The sequence below is a fragment of the Pomacea canaliculata genome, linkage group LG5, assembly GCF_003073045.1.
Source record: "Pomacea canaliculata isolate SZHN2017 linkage group LG5, ASM307304v1, whole genome shotgun sequence".
NCBI classification, from domain to species: domain Eukaryota; kingdom Metazoa; phylum Mollusca; class Gastropoda; order Architaenioglossa; family Ampullariidae; genus Pomacea; species Pomacea canaliculata.
The window spans coordinates 13,237-31,703 of record NC_037594.1 but is presented as its reverse complement, the minus strand read 5'-3'; the positions used below and the strand labels follow the sequence as shown (position 1 = coordinate 31,703).

General features: G+C 42.1%; 1 protein-coding gene across 1 annotated transcript in view; it reads left to right on the top strand.

Moving 5' to 3' along the window:
- The window catches only part of LOC112563610, a 61,534-nt gene that overhangs the window by 35,838 nt on the left and 7,229 nt on the right, over positions 1–18,467 (top strand). Inside the window, exons 10-13 of the mRNA XM_025237734.1 lie at positions 5,776–5,897; positions 8,432–8,507; positions 10,997–11,052; positions 15,316–16,387. Coding sequence (XP_025093519.1) covers positions 5,776–5,897; positions 8,432–8,507; positions 10,997–11,052; positions 15,316–16,387 — 1,326 coding nt within the window. The remainder of the gene's footprint in view (positions 1–5,775; positions 5,898–8,431; positions 8,508–10,996; positions 11,053–15,315; positions 16,388–18,467) is intronic.

Below are 18,467 nucleotides of genomic sequence, written 5' to 3'. Positions count from 1 at the left end.
TTGCCTGAAGATTTCAGTCAGCTTGGGAGCTGTCACATTCACATCTGCTTTCAACATCTCTGCTATTATTCCATCTGCCCCTCGTGCTTTGCCGCTCTTCATTGTCTTGATTGTTGCTGTCACTTCTTCCAGGCTTGGTGGGTCTGTGCAGATGTCAAGGTCTATAGCTGCTGGCTGGATGTCTGCAAGCTGAGGGGGATCTGGTCTGTTCAGAACCGACTCAAAATGTTCCCTCCAGCGCTGTAGTTTTCCTGCCTCTCCCTCGACCACATTGCCGTTCATGTCTTTCACTGGCTCATCACTGTTCTTAAACCCGTTGTTTAGCTGTTTGTTTATCGTGTACAGTGTATTCAGGTCATTTTTTCTTGCTGCTTTTTCTGCTTCATCTGCCATGTAGTCTCTTTTGTCGGTTTTTGTCATCCTGTTTACCTCTTTGTTTAGTTTTGTATATCTTTGTCTGTGTTGTTCCTTCAGGCATTCAGATCTAGTGCTGTTGATTTTTTTGTTTGGCTGACTTTCTCTCGTCTACCTTCTTCTATGTCTCTTATCCAATCCACTGTTCTTTCTTTTTCCGTTGGAAGCCCAGGCAGGTCTATCTAAAAATAAAAAGATGGAAAATCAGTCGCATCCCCTCATTGGACTCCATGGTGAGTGGGGAGCATCTCGTTTCTCTCCTGATGTAATAGCGCTACAGGAGACCCTTTTCCTACCGTCTACCTCCTTTTCCTTTAGAAGACGACACCGATCCTGCACTCGTCCGAGCTGCTACGATCGTTCCCCTCAGATTCTAGGTCGGTGGCCGTTCCACAGTGTGTCTCCAAAGCTGCCATCAAAACGACGGTGGAGCACCTTTGCCCTACAACCTACACCCGGCGACACTTCTGGGTCTCAGCAACACAGCAGCAGCAATAACTGTAGATTGTAGCAATAACACCATCATCAATAACCCCAGCAACAACCTGGTTGTTTACGATCAGGCTTAAATATCCGCTCCTGCTATCTATCTATCTATTCCTCTTTGTGCATCAGGTTGCACATAAGGCCTCAACCAGAGTCCGCCACCGATGTCGATCGGCTGAAACACGCTTTAGGTGACCCCATGTCCAGTCCTTTCCTTTCATCTCCCTTTCCACTGTTCTTCTCCAAGTTTCCTTTGGGCGGCCTCGTTTTCTTCGGCCGTCTGGAGTCCATCGTAGGGCGACTCTGGAAAGGTCTGCTGTCTGCTGGCGGAGCAAATGTCCAATCCATCGCCAACGCCTTCGTTGAACCTGCGTGGTGATGGACTCGGTTTCAGTTCTTCGGTGGAGTTCTTCGTTGGTGATGGTGTTTGGCCAAAAGATGTTAAGTATGCGCCTGAGGCATCTGTTTTGGAAGACGTCAAGCTTGTTACTGATGGTTTTGGTCATCTTCCAAGATTCTGATCCGTAAAGGAGGGTGCTGATCACATTTGACTTGAAGATTCTCAGCTTGATCTTCTGGCTGATGTTTTTTTGCCTTCCATGTGCTCCTGAGTGAGGCAAAGGCCTGACTGGCTTTCGCCAGTCGGGCTCGAATCTCCACCTCCGCATCCCCAGTGTTTGACATTTTGGACCCAAGATAGGTGAAACTGTCAACTTCCTCAATCTCTTCTCCATTTAGTTTGATGCTGTCTTGGACTCTGGCGTTCACTCTCATACTGTTAGTCTTTTTTGTGCTGACCTTCAAGCCAAGGTTTCCAGCTGTTTCTGAGAAGGCCTTTGTTTTTTCCTGCATGTCTTGGTGGCGGTGTGACAGCAGGGCAATGTCATCAGCAAAGTCCAAGTCTTCCAGTGCTGTTGTTGCTGTCATAGTCATGGTCCATCTGAGCCCTCTCCTCTCGCTGTCGGTGGAAGTCTTCATGATCCAGTCCATGGCCAGGATGAAGAGGAACGGCGACAGAATGCAGCCCTGCTTCACCCCGGTACTGACGTTGAAGGGGTCTGTGAGCTCCGTGTCACAGACAACATGGGATTTGAAATCGCTGTACAGCATTGCAATGACCTGAACAAGTTTTGCAGGGACTCCATAATGCCTCAGGATCTTCCATAAGGACTCGCGGTGGATGCTGTCAAAAGCCTTCTCCAGGTCGATGAAATTGATGTACAGCGGTGTGTTCCATTCGTTGCTCTGCTCCAGAATCTGTCGCAGAATGAAGATGTGTTCGGAGCAGGATCGCCCAGGGCGAAATCCTGCTTGCTGTGGTCGGAGGTCTTTCTCAAGAGTTGCCGTCAGTCTTGACAAAACAATCTTGCTGAAGACCTTGCTGGTGAGGGAAAGAAGTGTTATGCCCCTCCAATTATTGCAGTCTCCAAGATCTCCTTTCTTGGGTAACTTGAAGATGAGCCCTGTCTTCCACGCAACAGGGACCTGCCCTGATTCCCAAATTTGCCTGAAGATTTCAGTCAGCTTGGGAGCTGTCACATTCACGTCTGCTTTCAACATCTCTGCTGTTATTCCATCTGCCCCTGGTGCTTTGCCGCTCTTCATTGTCTTGACTGCTGCTGTCACTTCTTCCAGGCTTGGTGGGTCTGTGCAGATGTCAAGGTCTATAGCTGCTGGCTGGATGTCTGCAAGCTGAGGGGGATCTGGTCTGTTCAGAACCGACTCAAAATGCTCCCTCCAGCGCTGTAGTTTTCCTGCCTCTCCCTCGACGACATTACCGTTCACGTCTTTCACTGGCACATCACTGTTCTTAAACCCGTTGTTTAGCTGTTTGTTTATCTTGTACAGTGTCTTCAGGTCATTTTTACTTGCTGCATTTTCTGCTTCATCTGCCAGTTTCTCTATGTGATATCTTTTGTCGGTTCTTGTCATCCTCTTTACCTCTTGTTCAGTTTTGCATATCTTTGTCTGTGTTGTTCCTTCAGGCGTTCAGATCTGGTGCTGTTGATTCTTTGTTTGGCTGACTTTCTCTCTTCTATCTTCTTCCATGTCTCTTCTCTGATCCACTGTTCTTTCTTTTTCCGTTGGAAGCCCAGTATTTTCTCTCCTGATTCCTGTAAGACTCGATTGAAGTCGTCTAAGGTCATCTCTTGTTGGTCTCCTAGTGCCTGGAACCTGTTCTTTACTTCCATAGCAAAGGCCCTTTCGGTGGCTGGATTTTTTAGTTTGCCGGAGTCCACTCTCTGCTGACGTGCCTGTTTTCCTCGTGATCGACGCAGCTTCAGAGAAACTGTGGCTATCACAAGAGTGTGGTCACTGGCAATGTCTGCTCCTCTGTAGGCTCTAACATCTTGAAGTGAGCTCCTCCATTTTCGGTTGATGATGACATGGTCTATCTGGTTCTTTGTGATCCCATCTGGTGATGTCCATGTTGCCTTGTGGATGTCTTTGTGTGGGAAGAGTGTGCCTCCAATCAGTAGGTTGTTTTCTTCACAAAAGTCTGCCAGTCTCTCTCCGTTGTCATTGATGGTTCCGATTCCATGTTTGCCCATGACATGCTCCCTGCAGGTGTTGTCACTTCCCACCTTGGCATTGAGATCGCCGATGATGAGCAACATGTCGTGGGCTGGAACGCTTTCTGAGGCTGCCTGGAGCTGATCGTAAAAAAGCATCCTTGTCTTCTGCCTCAGAGTCATTTGTTGGTGCATAGCAGGCTAGCACTGTCAGCTTGGTGTACTTGGAATGGAATCTTGCTCTCAAAAGCCTGGGTCCATAAGGCTTCCATTCCAGCAGTGCCTTTTCCGTTTTCTTGTTGAGGAGTAGAGCTACTCCTTCAGAGTGCTGAGCGTCTGATCTTCCTGAGAACAAGATGGTATGTCCTGACGCTAGTCTCCTCTTTCCCGTGCCGGTCCATCTGACCTCACTGACTCCCAGGATGTCCAAGTTGTAGTTGTCAAACTCCTTGACTAATTGGAGCATCCTGCCAGTCTGGTACAAGGTCTGGACGTTCCAGCACCCCACCCTCAACTTCTGCCTCGGCTTCAGTAAATCCGCTGTCGGGGCGCCAGCTCCCTTTCGGGTTTGGCTGTCGTCCGTCATTAGTCCAGTCTCCTGGTGTGCTTCATTACCTTCGCCATCTGTGACGAGTTCTCTGGTTTTAGTTTCTGTAACAGGATTTTTTTTTACATGGTGGGGTTGTTAGCCCTACCACAACCTATTTTACCTCTAGGTGAGGTGTCCACCTTAGTCGCCTCTTACGACATGCCTGGCTGGATGGCAGGGACCCTATTCTTGCAATGCTTGCTAGGCAAGCATACCCCGGGGTCCCACAGGGGATCCGCTCCTGCCCACTTGGACAAATGGTCGGCACGGTCTGAACCGCACGTGGGGCCTGAAAAATCCAAGACTCACGATTTCCACTCGAGGCAGAGGCAGAGCGGTAAGAACACAGGTGCAACTCTACCGGCATCCCATCTCTACATGACCTGACCTTTACAGAAAGCTTTTGACATTCTCCGAGTAGTTGGCCATGTCAGCTGGGTACGTGCTCCAAGGTAGACTATGGATCCATCATCTATGGCTCTTCTCGATTGTCCTATCTCGAAATTCTTGATCCTGTTCACCACCAAGGGCTCCGTATGTTAGGATGCCTTCCCCACCACTCCTGTACAAAGTTTGTACACAGAAGCTGGCGAGCCTCCACTTTCTCTTCGCTGTCTGTTATCCTATGTCGCTTGAAAGCTCACCCTGGAAACCATGCTTACCGTGTTATTTTTTTTACCTCAGCGTACTGCCCAGTCAGACTCCCTTACTGTTTTCTAAGCTTATTTCCAGTCGTTTTGACCACCATATATTGGTTTAATCATACAATGCATGCAACTCTACTTAGTTGCAACGAGGATATTGTTTTCATTTGGGCCTCTGGCCATGTTAGCATTCCTGGTAATGTCCGAGCGGACCAGGCCGCCAGGGCCACTTGCCAGTCTCCTTGTTAATTGCAGTCACTGGTATCACCTCAATGTAAATCTTTCTTCACGACCTTTGTTCAGTCCATGTGGCAATGCCACTGGGACACTCTGGACCAGACCCTTCTCCTTGGGGTGAGATGGGAGGATGTGGTACAAAGCAGACATAATATGGGGCACCTATGTCATAGAGTCCCACGTTTTATGAGGCTAACCCCTACTAATTCGTCCTTGGTGTCAGGGAAGTTTTACTGTTGTATATGCTTTACTACTTGTCCTGGTCTCCAGAGTATCCACCAGCAATGTTTTGCAGCAGACCCTTTGTTTTTCTCGTTTAGATCCATCCTATTGGCAGCTATTTTTTTTTAAAGAGGATAGGTCTTTATCATCAGCTTTAAGTTTGATGTCCTGTTAGATTTTGGTTCTTTACCATCAGCTTTAAGGTGATGTTGGATTTAGGTTCAAGGTTCTTTAAGGTCCTGTTGGATTTAGGTTCAAGGTTCTGGTTTGTTGGTGGCTTTTTTATGCCACAACACTTCTTTTAATTTATCACTTACCCTTTTATATTTTTTTTTCTTGGGGTTTTTTGTTTCCTGCCATGGTGAAAACACCAACAAACAAGCAATCATCCAGTGGAATTAATTTTGTCACTTTATTCTACTTCTTGATTGTTCTGTTCCTTCGTGTAGTACTCATTAACCTAGTTTTTTCCTCAAAAAGTTAAAGAAATATATAGGAAAACAAAGTGCGGTTTATTGGAAATGCCAGCTTTTTACACTGAAAATATTAGTACATGTGTGTAATATATCTATAAAAATTTAAAGGTGGTTTAATAGAATATTCATGTAAAATATAATTTATGAAGTATTTATGTTTAGTTTCAATGATGAGAACATTTAAAATATTGCAGGAGGAAAATCAGAAATGAAATCACCAGTGAATCCTTCATTTTCAAAAAGTCCTCCTAAGCAAGAAATTGGAGTCATTTGTGTCTGTGGAAATTCAGGAGTCTTTGATAAGGTCAAAGCTGAGGTACATCAAAACTTTCTTTTTAATGTCTTTTATTGATTTAATTGTCCGTTTTTTTTTTTAAAAAGTGATAATATAAATAAGGACTTGAAATGTCTGAAAAAGTAATGGTTTAGTTCTTCTTTGATCAGGATATTAGCAAACCTATTTTTTCAATAATAGTTTAAGTTGTCAAACTGCCCAAATTTTATATGCTCTTAAGTCCTCCCCCAAGTCAGTGTACCTTGGATTATGCAAGCCAACTCACAAGACAAGCTCAAATATTAGCGTTCAGGATTTTTACAATCCTTCATAGGAATTTGGGTGTGCAGATGTGGAGGTCTTTCTTCCCACACAAACACTCACCTAAGTAAGCCTGTTCTACACTGTTAAGCAGAAGAACAACAGAATTGGGAGTGCTCAAAATAGGGTTCAAAAACGAGAATATATCGTTGGATCCCAGTTGTGAAATAGACATAGACAAGCTCATACAAGATATGGTAGGAAGCAAAATGTTTTGTAAACTCGATCTCAAGATGGGTTATCATCAGCTTGAGATTCATCCAGATTCCCGAGACATTACCACATTTGTGAGACTGTCGGTTATTCCACTATAAGAGACTGGTGATGGGAATAAACCCTGTGGCGGAAATATATCAGCACGAGATACAACAGGTGATACAATGTATACCGGGCACAGCCAACCTTTGTGATGATATCATGGTACGTGCACGATGGGAGAAGAACATGACAAACGCCTGCAACTGACACTACAGACACTACAAGATGCAGGTCTGACCTTGAATGCAGAAAAATGTTTATTCTGGAAGAGAGAACTGGGATTTCTGGGTCATAAATTGACACAAATGGCACAGATCCCACAAAAGATGAAGTGGAAGTGATCTAGGTCTGGTGAATTACTGTTCTTGATTGATCCCTAATTATGCAACCCTCACAGAACAGTTACATTGTTTGACCAAGAAGCATCAACATTTTGTGTTTGGCCAAGAGCAGAAGGAAGCTTTCCATTCTTTGAGTAGTACAGAGACTTTGAGATATTATGATTCCAAAGTAAGAATTCAGATTATCACAGATACTTTTCCAGTGGGAATTGCTTGTAAAACTTTATTCTCAAACCAAGAAAGAAGCTCTTGCTATCATAAGGGCATGTGAGAAATGTAACCCCTGTGTATATGGTCATAAGTTTGATCTGTTAACAGACCATAAACCATGCACTACGTGTATAATACTAACAATAATGGGTACTTATAACTTGCAGCACCACAACCAAGATAAGTCGCACTCTCTGCGCACACTAGTAATGATTAATGAAGAGTATATAACAGCCAATGGTCCGTGAGATATGCATAGGCACACAGCCGCACACTGAACAACATACAGATGAAGTACAAGAGTGGACTGTAAAGCAAAGGATGAAGGGATATAGGGATTGTAAACACTGTAAAGATGTAATTGTTACATAATGGTTCACATGACAGGTAGCATTGCAAAAGGGGTTAAAGATAGTAATTCAGGGATACTGATTTGTAAACAGATATGTTTTCAGAGATCGTTTGAATGTAGCCTTAGAGTCCGAGTGGCAAAAGTGATGTGGAAGAGAGTTCTACTACTTAGCAGCACTGAGGGAGAACGTCCGTTGTCCATATGTGACTGTCTTTGTGGGAGGGAGGGATAGAATGTGTGAATCCATAGCAGAGAACTCGGAGATTTTCAAGTCAGGAAAACGAGACGAGCAGCTGAGTTCTGGACTTTCTGAAGCTTGTGAACGAGGTATTGCGGACAGCCAGCAAGAAGAGGTTTGCAATAGTCTAGTTTAGAAAAACAAACAAGATGATGAGAATTTTGGTGGTTAAGATGGACAATCTATGGTCCTCGTTTCAAACCAAGGACCCTACTCTGCTTGCCAATACAGAGAATCCAGGCATTTGAGATTAAGTGTGTGAGGAGGCTGCTCCGGATCTCTACAAGGAACATAAGACCAATGATTTGTATGAAGCATGATCACAACACTTGTAGGACATCAGGAACCTCTGCTTGCAGAAGTCTTGTCGAAGACTGTCCTTCGAGGTACTTTGGAGGATGGTCAACGTCACTGCCAGATGAAGACCTAGCTTACAATCTTCAAAGACAGGACCTGCTCACTGTTACCCAAAACCGGTGTAATTGGCAGGCCTTGTCACCTGTCATGTCTACCCATATGCCCCCCCTTCCCCCAATGACAGGTACCAGTCAAGGGATAATAGCTTCATTTTGAAGTGTATATTTGAGGTTTCACCACTTCTTGATTTTTACCCATTTGTCCTTTAAAAAATTTCATTGTCTTTTGTTATAATTTTGTATTTCTGATTATTGCATATGTGTATATTTAAGTTTTGTTGTGTATGGCAGGAGAAGTGGCAAAGGGCTATATTGATATGCCTACCAATGAATCATTGCAGTACTTTTTGTTTCTGTTGAAGATTATAACCTTGAGTGTGTCCCTAGGTGGGAAGGTTCTGAGACAAAATATAAGTATAATTTGTTGTATTGTTTTCCAGATGAAAAAGATTTTCATCCCAGAGAAGTATAGGCAACTTGCTGCAGAATTAAATGATGGCGTTTCTGTTGATTCAGGTCTGTCTTCTTTAGATTTCAAATCTCACAGTGAGCAAGTAATGAATGTAAAAAGATTTTTATAGGGGTAATTTATAACAAGGATTTGTGAACTAATAAATGCCTAAAGTAGGATTCATACAGTTTTGAAAGTTTGGAAAAGCTTAGAAATTTTGGAAGGGCAGCACAATGTATTTGAGTAATTTCTCCAAATCAAAACTGAAAAGCTATCACACAGAAATAAAATTAGTCAAAATAAACCAAGTGGCATTGTTAACGTAATCTAGATACTGAACATTAATACATTATAGCGTTGATACAGAAAATGCTGTAGTTAAACATGCACTTCTCTGCACCTGCAATAAATATAACTCTAATTGTTTCACAATTACTCGAGAAAGCCCTCAGAACAGCAGCAGGCAGAACCAGATGGAGGCCCCTTGATACCTGATGTGCCAGATGGCACAAAAAGGGACTGATTGATTGTTACAGAATTTTCAAGAGCATTTCATAAACTTTGTTTTATTCTGCATAAACCTTCTTCTCATGCACATAATCTAAGCAAAATCAGAGACCGATAAAAATTGTGAAAAGAATTGGTAAATCATGAACTTCTTCCAAAAAATATGTTTACAGTATACACAAATGGTTTATGGATAATTTATTAGGAAAGGCAGAATTTCAATCAAGGAAGACCGAGAAACAGTCTTAAATACAGTAAAAACTGTGATAGGCAGACCAGCTGACCAATTAAAACCTCGAAAGTTGACATATTTGCTTACCATGGCTCAGATTTCAACACAAAAGCAACCTCTGAAGAGTGAACACTTGCTATAAAGGTAGAACTTTTGGTGACAATTTTAATTCCTCTGCCTGTATCAAACAGTTTTCCCACCAGTTTTGTGAAGATTTCCTGCTTAACAGAGCTACCATGCATTTCCTTCAGTATGTCGCGTCCGACATTCTTCCTGAGGACCAGTTTGGTTTTCATGCTAGGTGCAGCTTCACATACATGATTTTCACTGTCTTTCAGTTCCACGAAAAAGTGCCAATAACAGCACCATGACCTCTGTATGACCTTCATTGACCTGACCATGGCATTTGACATGGACAACAGGGATGGTCTCTGGAAAATAAGGGAGAAGTGTGGGTGCCCACACAAGTTCACTTGACCTGTCTGTCAGTTCCAAGATAGTCTGATGTCAAGTGGGCTCTGCGTTTGCCAACAGTCCTTCAGCATTATGCTTTCATAATGGTTTTCTCTTCATAATGCTGATGCTATGACATCACAAACTGACTTGAACACCCAGCTAGTGGCGCATGGGAAGAAAAAGTGTGATATGACTACCTTTTCTTGACTTGAGAACAAGTTCATGGTGGACCTCTGAACTCTCTCTGATATAGGGCATAATATGCAAAGGGAACTGTATTGTTCCCATTACAATGGAGATGTTACAGGAGATGAAAGAATAGCAGGAACAAAAAAGCAGGACTTCTGACTTGTTATTCAATTTCAGTTTACTAGAGGCCTTCCAGTTCTTTAAATTAAATGCAGTATTCCAACTTTTCAATATTGTTGCCAATGTCAGTGTTACTACATGAGGCATACAGTTGTGTCATCAGGAAATGACTGGATGGAACTGGCATGACTGTTAAAAATGAAAGTTTAGAAACCACTCTTTTTGTCTGGTGTACGTGATAAAAAGGACTGGTCCAAGAACATACCCATGAAACTCCAAATGAAAGAACAGATTAGATGAAATATTATTAATGACAACTTACTGAGATACCAGTCAGATAGCGTCCAAACCAGTGTAGAATAGTTTTTAAAAATATTGGTGTCTGAAGGAATCAAATATCCTCAGAAATCAAGAAGAGTTGAGACAGATTGATCAAGAGCCAACGAGATGTCATTTGCAGATTAGATTCTGTAGTTCATTTTACTTCAGTGCTATTATGAAAATCATCATCACTACACCAATAATGTATTTATTTATGCTGCCAGTGGATAACAAGGTTAAAATAGGTCTGGAAAAGTTAAAAGATGGTTTGAAGAAATTTATGAGCTTTGTCCAGATTCATTTTTTTATGAGCATTAATTCATCATATGTTATATGCATATTTACTTTGAAAGTATAAAATTAAAAGCTCGAATTTCAATGGAAAAAGAAGTCACTGTGCAATTAAAATTTTTTTAAAGGATAATTAAATGATTGTTAGGCTTATTCTGATGCTTTTGCTACGGGTATGGGCTATTTATGAATGCAAAATAACAATTGCGGGACTAGATAGCATGTGCCTTATGCAATTTAGAATTTTGCATTCTGTTATGCTACACAGAATCTTTTGCCTGCTGTAAGCTATGCACTTGTTAATGACTGTTAGTAATGATTGCAATAGCTGGCTCCATTAATGCTTGTGCAGTTGACTGGCAGTGGATAGAAGTGACTTAATAACTGTAGAGTCTCAGACCACTTATAAGTATTTTAACAGATATCTTTCTTTTGCAGATCTTGGTGCAGTAAATAATGTGGTAAACCAAAATTTTGGACAACCTAAAAAAGAGGTAAAACTTTTGTGATGGTTTGGTGGTTTTTGTATAGCTGATGAAGGACACTGAATCCTATAGTGCAGCGGTTCTCAACCTGTGGGGAGCGACCCCCTGGGAGGGGGGCGACGTGCTTACAAGGGGGGCGCGAAGGTGGTCCTTTTTTAAAAGTTTCTTATACCGGTATTAGTGAAATTAGCTTAGATTGTGTAACCGAGTGGTGAGGGCGATCAAACTCCAAATCTCTTCTCCCTATTCAAGTACACTGTCTCGGCATGCAGTGACTTTTCACTTCCAAAACTCAAACCACAATCCCCCTCTCAACAATTAAGCCTCCAATGTCCCTCCTCTCGCCTTTTGCCCTCTCTCTCCCCCAATCTCTCATCGCTGACTCCCCTCTCCCTCTCCAGTCACCCCTCTCTTTTTTTAAAAAAACATCTAAAAGGCACGCATTCAGGAAACGTCCATCATTCACACCCTTTCGCCCTTGCACGTGCTCAGTCCCAGTACTCTAGGTCTCTGACAGAAGGCCATGACCAGACAGTGCGGGGTGGGGGATAAAGAACGACCGATGGCTGCTGCTAAATGCTAATGGCATATTTATCGGACATATTTGAGAAGCTGAACGTTGTGAATACTTCTCTGCAAGGGAAAGACACCACCATATTACAAACAACTGACAAGATGAATGCTTTCGTCCGAAAAATTTCGTTGTGGACGCAAAAGATACTCCAAGAAAATATTTTTGATATGTTTCCGTGCTTGTGTAAGTGCAAGGCTGACAACTTGAATCTTGATCAGGTGAAGAATGTAATTATTGCCCATCTAAACGGACTGCAAGAAAGGTTTCAGCATTACTTCGCTGAAATTGATGTGACTAAATACGATTGGATTCGTAATCCATTTCTGGCTGATCCTAGCACAAGCGGGTTGTCCAAGGAAGAAGAAGAACAGCTCATCGACCTTTCGAGTGACCAATCCCTGAAAATGGTCTTCCAAACAACACCAGTGCCAAAATTAGCGTCAACGGTGCTTTCTGAGAAAGCAATGAAAGTTCTTCTAACATTTTCAACTTCGTATATGTGTGAGCAAGGATTTTCAGCATTGGCAGCACTGAAGTCTCAATACAGAAATCGTGTGGACGCAGAGGCTGAGCTGCGAATAGCAGTGGGTACGAACATCGCACCCAGGTTCGCTTCTCTATGCAACAGCAAGCAGGCTCAACCTTCTCATTAATCAAAGTGAGTGTCCAATAAAATAATATTTATTAGCACCGCAGAATTTGCTTTAGTAAAATTTCATTAACAGTTATACTTCTTGCAGATACGAACTTTGTTCTTCCGTTGTTGATTTCCTCGACGTGGCGTTCGAGGTTAGCTAAGGCTCCCCCCCCCCGCTCTTCCACCGACCTCGCTGGCTAAGGGGGGTCGCGGACGTACCGGTGTTCGTCAGGGGGAGCGTCACAAGTAAAAGGTTGAGAACCGCTGCTCTAGTGGCTAACATAACATATAATAGAAAATCATAAGAGATGGTTTAAAAATATGACACATTAGGTGCTTTGAAAATACATTTTAGCTGCTTTCTTTTAACAGTTTCGAAATTTGCACTTTTTACATCTAACAGAAATCTTCAGTCACTTATTCCTGTTTGAGATTTAGAACAGCAGTGAGAAACCACTTGTGTAGTAATACTGAAAAACTAAAAGGCCAGTGGTATGTGAGCTTACACCTCTAAGCAAAGGAACCATTTGTTGTAATGCCAAGGCTAGGGGCCATGACTTCACAAGTGGGAAAATATTACCCACATTGGCTGGGTTTTTTTTAATCATTATCAGTATACATATGTATAGGCAATTGCTGCCAAGCAATATTTGTTGTCACATTGGTGCACCCAGAACCTCCCTAGCTCTTCATCACTATATGAAACCAGTCAAAGTTAAACTACTGCTCCTGAGTAAAATGCATCATTTCATGGAAGTAACTAGTTTTGCATTACAAACTACCAGGGTGTTACCATAAATTAAGTACATTTTGAAAGAGACTTGTTCATTGGCATCTGCCTGTGTACTAGCCCACATCAGTCAATGACAATTCATTTACAATCCCTTGCAGAAGTCACATGTTTATGAAAATAAGATTCATGTGAACGACTATTTGTATTCTATTTGTATTCCTTTCTTGCAGAAATCAAACTAAAACATATGTATTTTCAGAGAGTATCTTTGTCTTCTATGGTACATGGTAACCAACACGTAAGTCCCTGATGGTTACGTAGGGGTGGGCTAGTCGCACAAGAACACAACAAAGATGGAATTTGTCACATAACTGTAGATTTTATTGAGAGCTTCATTTAGCGGCTGGCTTGCAGTCTCTCCACTCTCACTTCCAAATCCAAAAACCCCTCTCAACTGTAAAGCTACATTATTTCTCCTATCCCGTCAAACATTCCAGCAACCATTTCCTCCCCCCTTTTCTCCCGGATTTGTCATGACCTTTCCTTGCCCCTGTGATGAGAGTGGTCACCTCCATCCCGCACTGTCTGGTCATGGTCTTACCAAGTGGGTCAGGTGACTTTCGGTGTAACAATAGGTCCAGTTACCAGTAGCCGTGGATGGACATAGGCACCTGACATGAGAAAGGGACAAACCTTGGAGCTGTTCGACCCCTACCCTCTACAAAACAAAGAAAACTTAGTACACTACTAAAGTGATACAAATGATTCACATAAACTGATATGCATACATTAGCAAGAAAAACATTGTTGTAAAAAAAATGACACCTTAATGTATGTGGTGAAGTATAGCTTAAATGCCAACTTAGATGTTGTGTTGCTGTGAGGTTAGGCCACACGAATGGCAAGGCCCCTCAGTATCAGTACCACAGGAGACAGCATCATCTCCAAGTTTGACTCCAGTATTACCAACGATGAGAACCTGGAAGATTTCTATACCGCCTAGCAACAGAATGAGGACAGCATTTAGTTGCCAACTTGAAGAACTATGTTTGAAATAACTATGAAACAGATCTCCAAACAATGCAGCAGAAGTTCTGTGGCATATATTTTGGAACCAGCTCATGCAACCACTCTCTGACAGAAGTGGGCACAAATTCAATTCAGTCAAAACCTTTGATGAGATGAAGCAGGCAATGCATATAATCGAGCACAGTTTGGATCATCACCTTACAAAAATACATATCTATGGCAAAATCAGTGTAGTCACTCAACAAAGTGACTAGTTTAACAACACAGTGGTGGCAGCCACAGTGCAAATTTGTAGCATTAAAATGCTAGTCAAAGACAGCCCACCCCATAGTGTGGGGGGGGGGGTCAGCAGCCTACCAGACAGCTCCTCCTACCCCACTCAACGCATCTATGCCATTCATTCACCTGCTAGAGGTAGGGAAAGGGCTCAAGAAAGCCCAGCTCCTTAGCATGTAGGGCCCGCCCACATCTACATCTGCAATTGAAACACCAGTTACTTTAGGCACTGTCTTGGTCAGAAACAGACCCACCACCCAGCCATGTTCTGCCAGAACAACAGGAATGTAGAATGACCCAATGTTGATCCAAGATGTGATGCCACAAAAAACGGTAAGTGGGGATACGGCTTGCAACAGTGACACTAGTGGTACCAGCACAGTGTAAGAAAATCCTGTTTTGAACATGAAATAATGGCTGTCCCTGTGCAAGTCAGACACTGTCATCAGCACTCTGCGAAACAGTACCTGCAGCCAGGCACATGAGGAGGAAGATGCTGCCAGCACATTATCTTTTCAAACGCAGATGCTCTCATTCCAAAGGATACTGAGGATGAGGAACCAAGATGCCACTCACAACCTAGTCCAAGAATCAGCAGGACTGAAACTGCCCCAGCATTTTGTGTTAAACCAGCAGCAGCCGATAAATCAGTAACAGATACAGACAAAATGTAAACTGTGTTTATACTTTTAGAAAATATGAACAATATACTGGACCCTGTATTCAATTTCTGGTATCAGTATCCTGAAGATGCAGAAATAAATTGTAAATTTATTATTTCAATCATTGGTAGGAGAGTCAGTGACCTCAATTATTAACCCAACTTCTTTTTAATTTATAATCCCTTAGCTTTGTTGTTGCTTTCAGCTAAAGATCAGCTGATATTTCCTGCACAGTAGTGATTCACTAATAATGAATTTTGAACTGAATGTTGATAGTGGATACCAAATAAATAAAATTGTGTCATTTCAGCTACTACTACTTGAAAGTGTCAATGTATTCTTTTTTTTAATGTGTTTCCAGGAATGCATTTTGACTATTCCTATGGCTGACTTGCCTGGATTGGATGAGAATGCATTTAATCCTGTCCTGAATCCTGTCACCAACCATAAAAAAGGCTGTTTGACATTTTCTGTCCCATTTAAAGATCTACAGGCAGCAGTTGATGATGTTACTGCAGTAATTAAATCTGCTGATAACATTTCACAGAAAGCGGATGTTTCTACACTCAGACAGATTAAGCTAAATCCTGTTATAGAGAGAACAGTAGATTGTCTTGAATATGAAGCACTTAAGTACTTGTTAGGGGAACCATTTATTCTCACAAAAACAGATGAGAAAGATGGAATGGTCACATTCTCTATACCAGCAGACAGAAGTCCTGAAGATATTGATGACAAGATAGGCTCATTAAGGCAAGAAGTTGTATCACTTGAAGGGGCTAATATGTCAAACATTGAAAATCCCATTAATACAAGGTCTGAAGGAGTGGAAGCTTTCATGAAAATCATACAGCAAGAAAGAAAGGTGGTGATATTCTGCTTTGACTACAATAACATGAACAAAGCCAAGCATTTGTTGCAAGTTAAGACTGGAAAAATCAAGACTACAAGCAGAGCAGCCAGAAAGTTTGGCGAGGGACTAGCCTCAAGTACCTCACAGCAGCCATCAGCTGACAGCTATTCAAAGCCTGCAGATCGCCTAGAGCTGAACACAAAGTCTGGCATCAAGATATATGTGTACAAGACAGACATCACAAAGCTGCCTGTAGATGGCATTGTGAATGCTGCAAACAATAATCTTCAGCATGGTGGTGGGGTAGCAGCTGCTATTGCCAAAGCAGCAGGTCCTAGCCTAGAGGAGGAAGGTGATGACTACATCAACAAACATGGTCCTCTGAAAGTTTCACAGGTCATATCAACATCCTCTGGAGCTCTGCCTTGTAAGACAGTCCTTCATGCTGTGGGACCACGATGGGATGACTACCAAGACAAGAGGCAGTGCCAGCAGGACTTGGAGCAAACTATCTTTAACTGTCTGGAAACAGCCCATAACATGAAATTAGGATCTCTTGCTGTCAGCTCTATTAGCTCAGGTGAGAATATAAGTGCGAATATTTGTGTGTTCATCCACATCTTATTTTGCCAGTGTACATACACATGCATATTATGACATAAAAATTAATCAAAATATAACACAACTTTAAATGATTATTAGTGTTTACCTGTTTCAGTATGTGTATATATGTCTGTCCACATATCATGAGAGAATGAACTAATTTGTTTCTTGGAGGTGCATAAAAGATACAGTATTTTTTCATTCTAAATGAATGTCACACACAAATCTGTACAGATGTCCATCCTTTATCTTGTAATAAAAGCTAGAAATGTCTGTTTGAACTTTCCATATGATTATGATGCTATGTCTGTTGTTGTAACCAAAGTTTATATTTGTCTCAGCATTTTTCTAGCATCTTTCAGCTTGAACCTTAACCCATGCTGACTAAACATGTTGTCACCTCTCTCACATAGTGTCCATTGATCTTGCCACTTTGAGGTCTAATTTTTCTGATCTGAATATTGATAGTGACAGCTTGGATAACCAAGTATCTTTAAAACTTTGGACTGGCTCCATATTGCTTAGGCAGGCTGCTCTTGCTGTTCCTGTGCTCTCTGGCTCACCTTTGAGAAGACAATATAAAACTGGCACCTTAGTGAAAGCTGATAAAGAAAAATGGTCCAGACAACCCAGAGAGAAAATTTCATTCATCACCAGGAGACCACAAAACATTTGATTATTCCTGCAAAGATTAAACACACCAATAAACAGCTTTAACAGTGCATGTCAAGCAGGGATCTGTTTCAGAGTTTTGGCCATGTGATTGGAAAGCACAAGTGCAACTCCACTTTGCACTACTCAATCCCTATAGAGCAGTGATGCCCAACCTTTTTCGGCCTGCGGGCCATATCCATTTCGGACAGCCGTGTCGCGGGCCATATCCATTTCGGACAGCCGTGTCGCGGGCCACTTCACCGCAAAAATACAAAAAGGAAAAAAAAATAGAGCAGATACCATTTTTTATTAGAAACAAGTTGTACTTACCATTAATTATGTAGTAATTAGTGGGATATTTGAAGTTGTTTACCCGAAACCAACTTCTGAATGTCCGGCCTCATCGTAGAGACACCAAGTCGGAGCACTGAATCGAAATGTTCGTCCATTGAAAAAAAGATTGGGAAACGCCCCTACGTGGGGATAAATACTTCTTCTTCGGTTTTTTTTTTTTCGTTTTTTTTAAGGTCTTCTTTTATTACTAACATGCCGATTTCCTGCACTGTGGACAGAAGTTTCGCGGGCTGGATGGCACCGCGTCGCGGGCCGGATATGGCCCGCGGGCCGTAGGTTGTGCATCCCTGCTATAGAGCAAACAGATTCATCTGGAATTCTGAAAAGTTTATATGGGAAAATGAAAACGAAAAGTTTGTATGGAACAATTACCTGATATATTCTGCAAATATTTTTGTGGAAAAAATCCCCCACAATCAGAGCAGGGTTGAATTAACAGAATAGCAGTTCTGGTATTGCTTTTTCCTCTGAAATACTTTTAATAGCGTTTATCCCAAGTAAGGGAAATTATCAGAAAGTCACTGAAACAAATCCTAGTCTTTTTGATTCTGACCCATCTTCTAGAGTGCCTTATTGTATGTTTCCAATTATCAATTGCATTATCATCAACTCCATCTTCACTGCCACTGTATGCTTATTGTACATGTGTTGTAACCATGCTATCACCACTCACCTCTTTAAAAATCATACTTGCTGCTAATTAATAATCTTAAGAACTAACCCAGGCAGCTCCATGGCAGACACCCACATCAGGACCACGACAGTGGTAATGACCAGGGTAGACAGGATCTGGCATAGTAACATCATCAGGTTTAGTACCAAGTGCAGTTTGTACAGGTCACTCATAATTCCAACCCTACAGTATGGATGTGAGATTTTGACTTTACTTCCTGACAGAGAAATGAAAATCCAGGCATTTGAGAACAAATGTATAAGGAGGCTTCAGCAGATCATGTACAGGGAACATAAAACCCAATGACTTTTTAGGAACACAGTCGACAGCCTTGCTGAACACAAGGAACCACTTTTCACAGCAGTGAAGTTGTGCA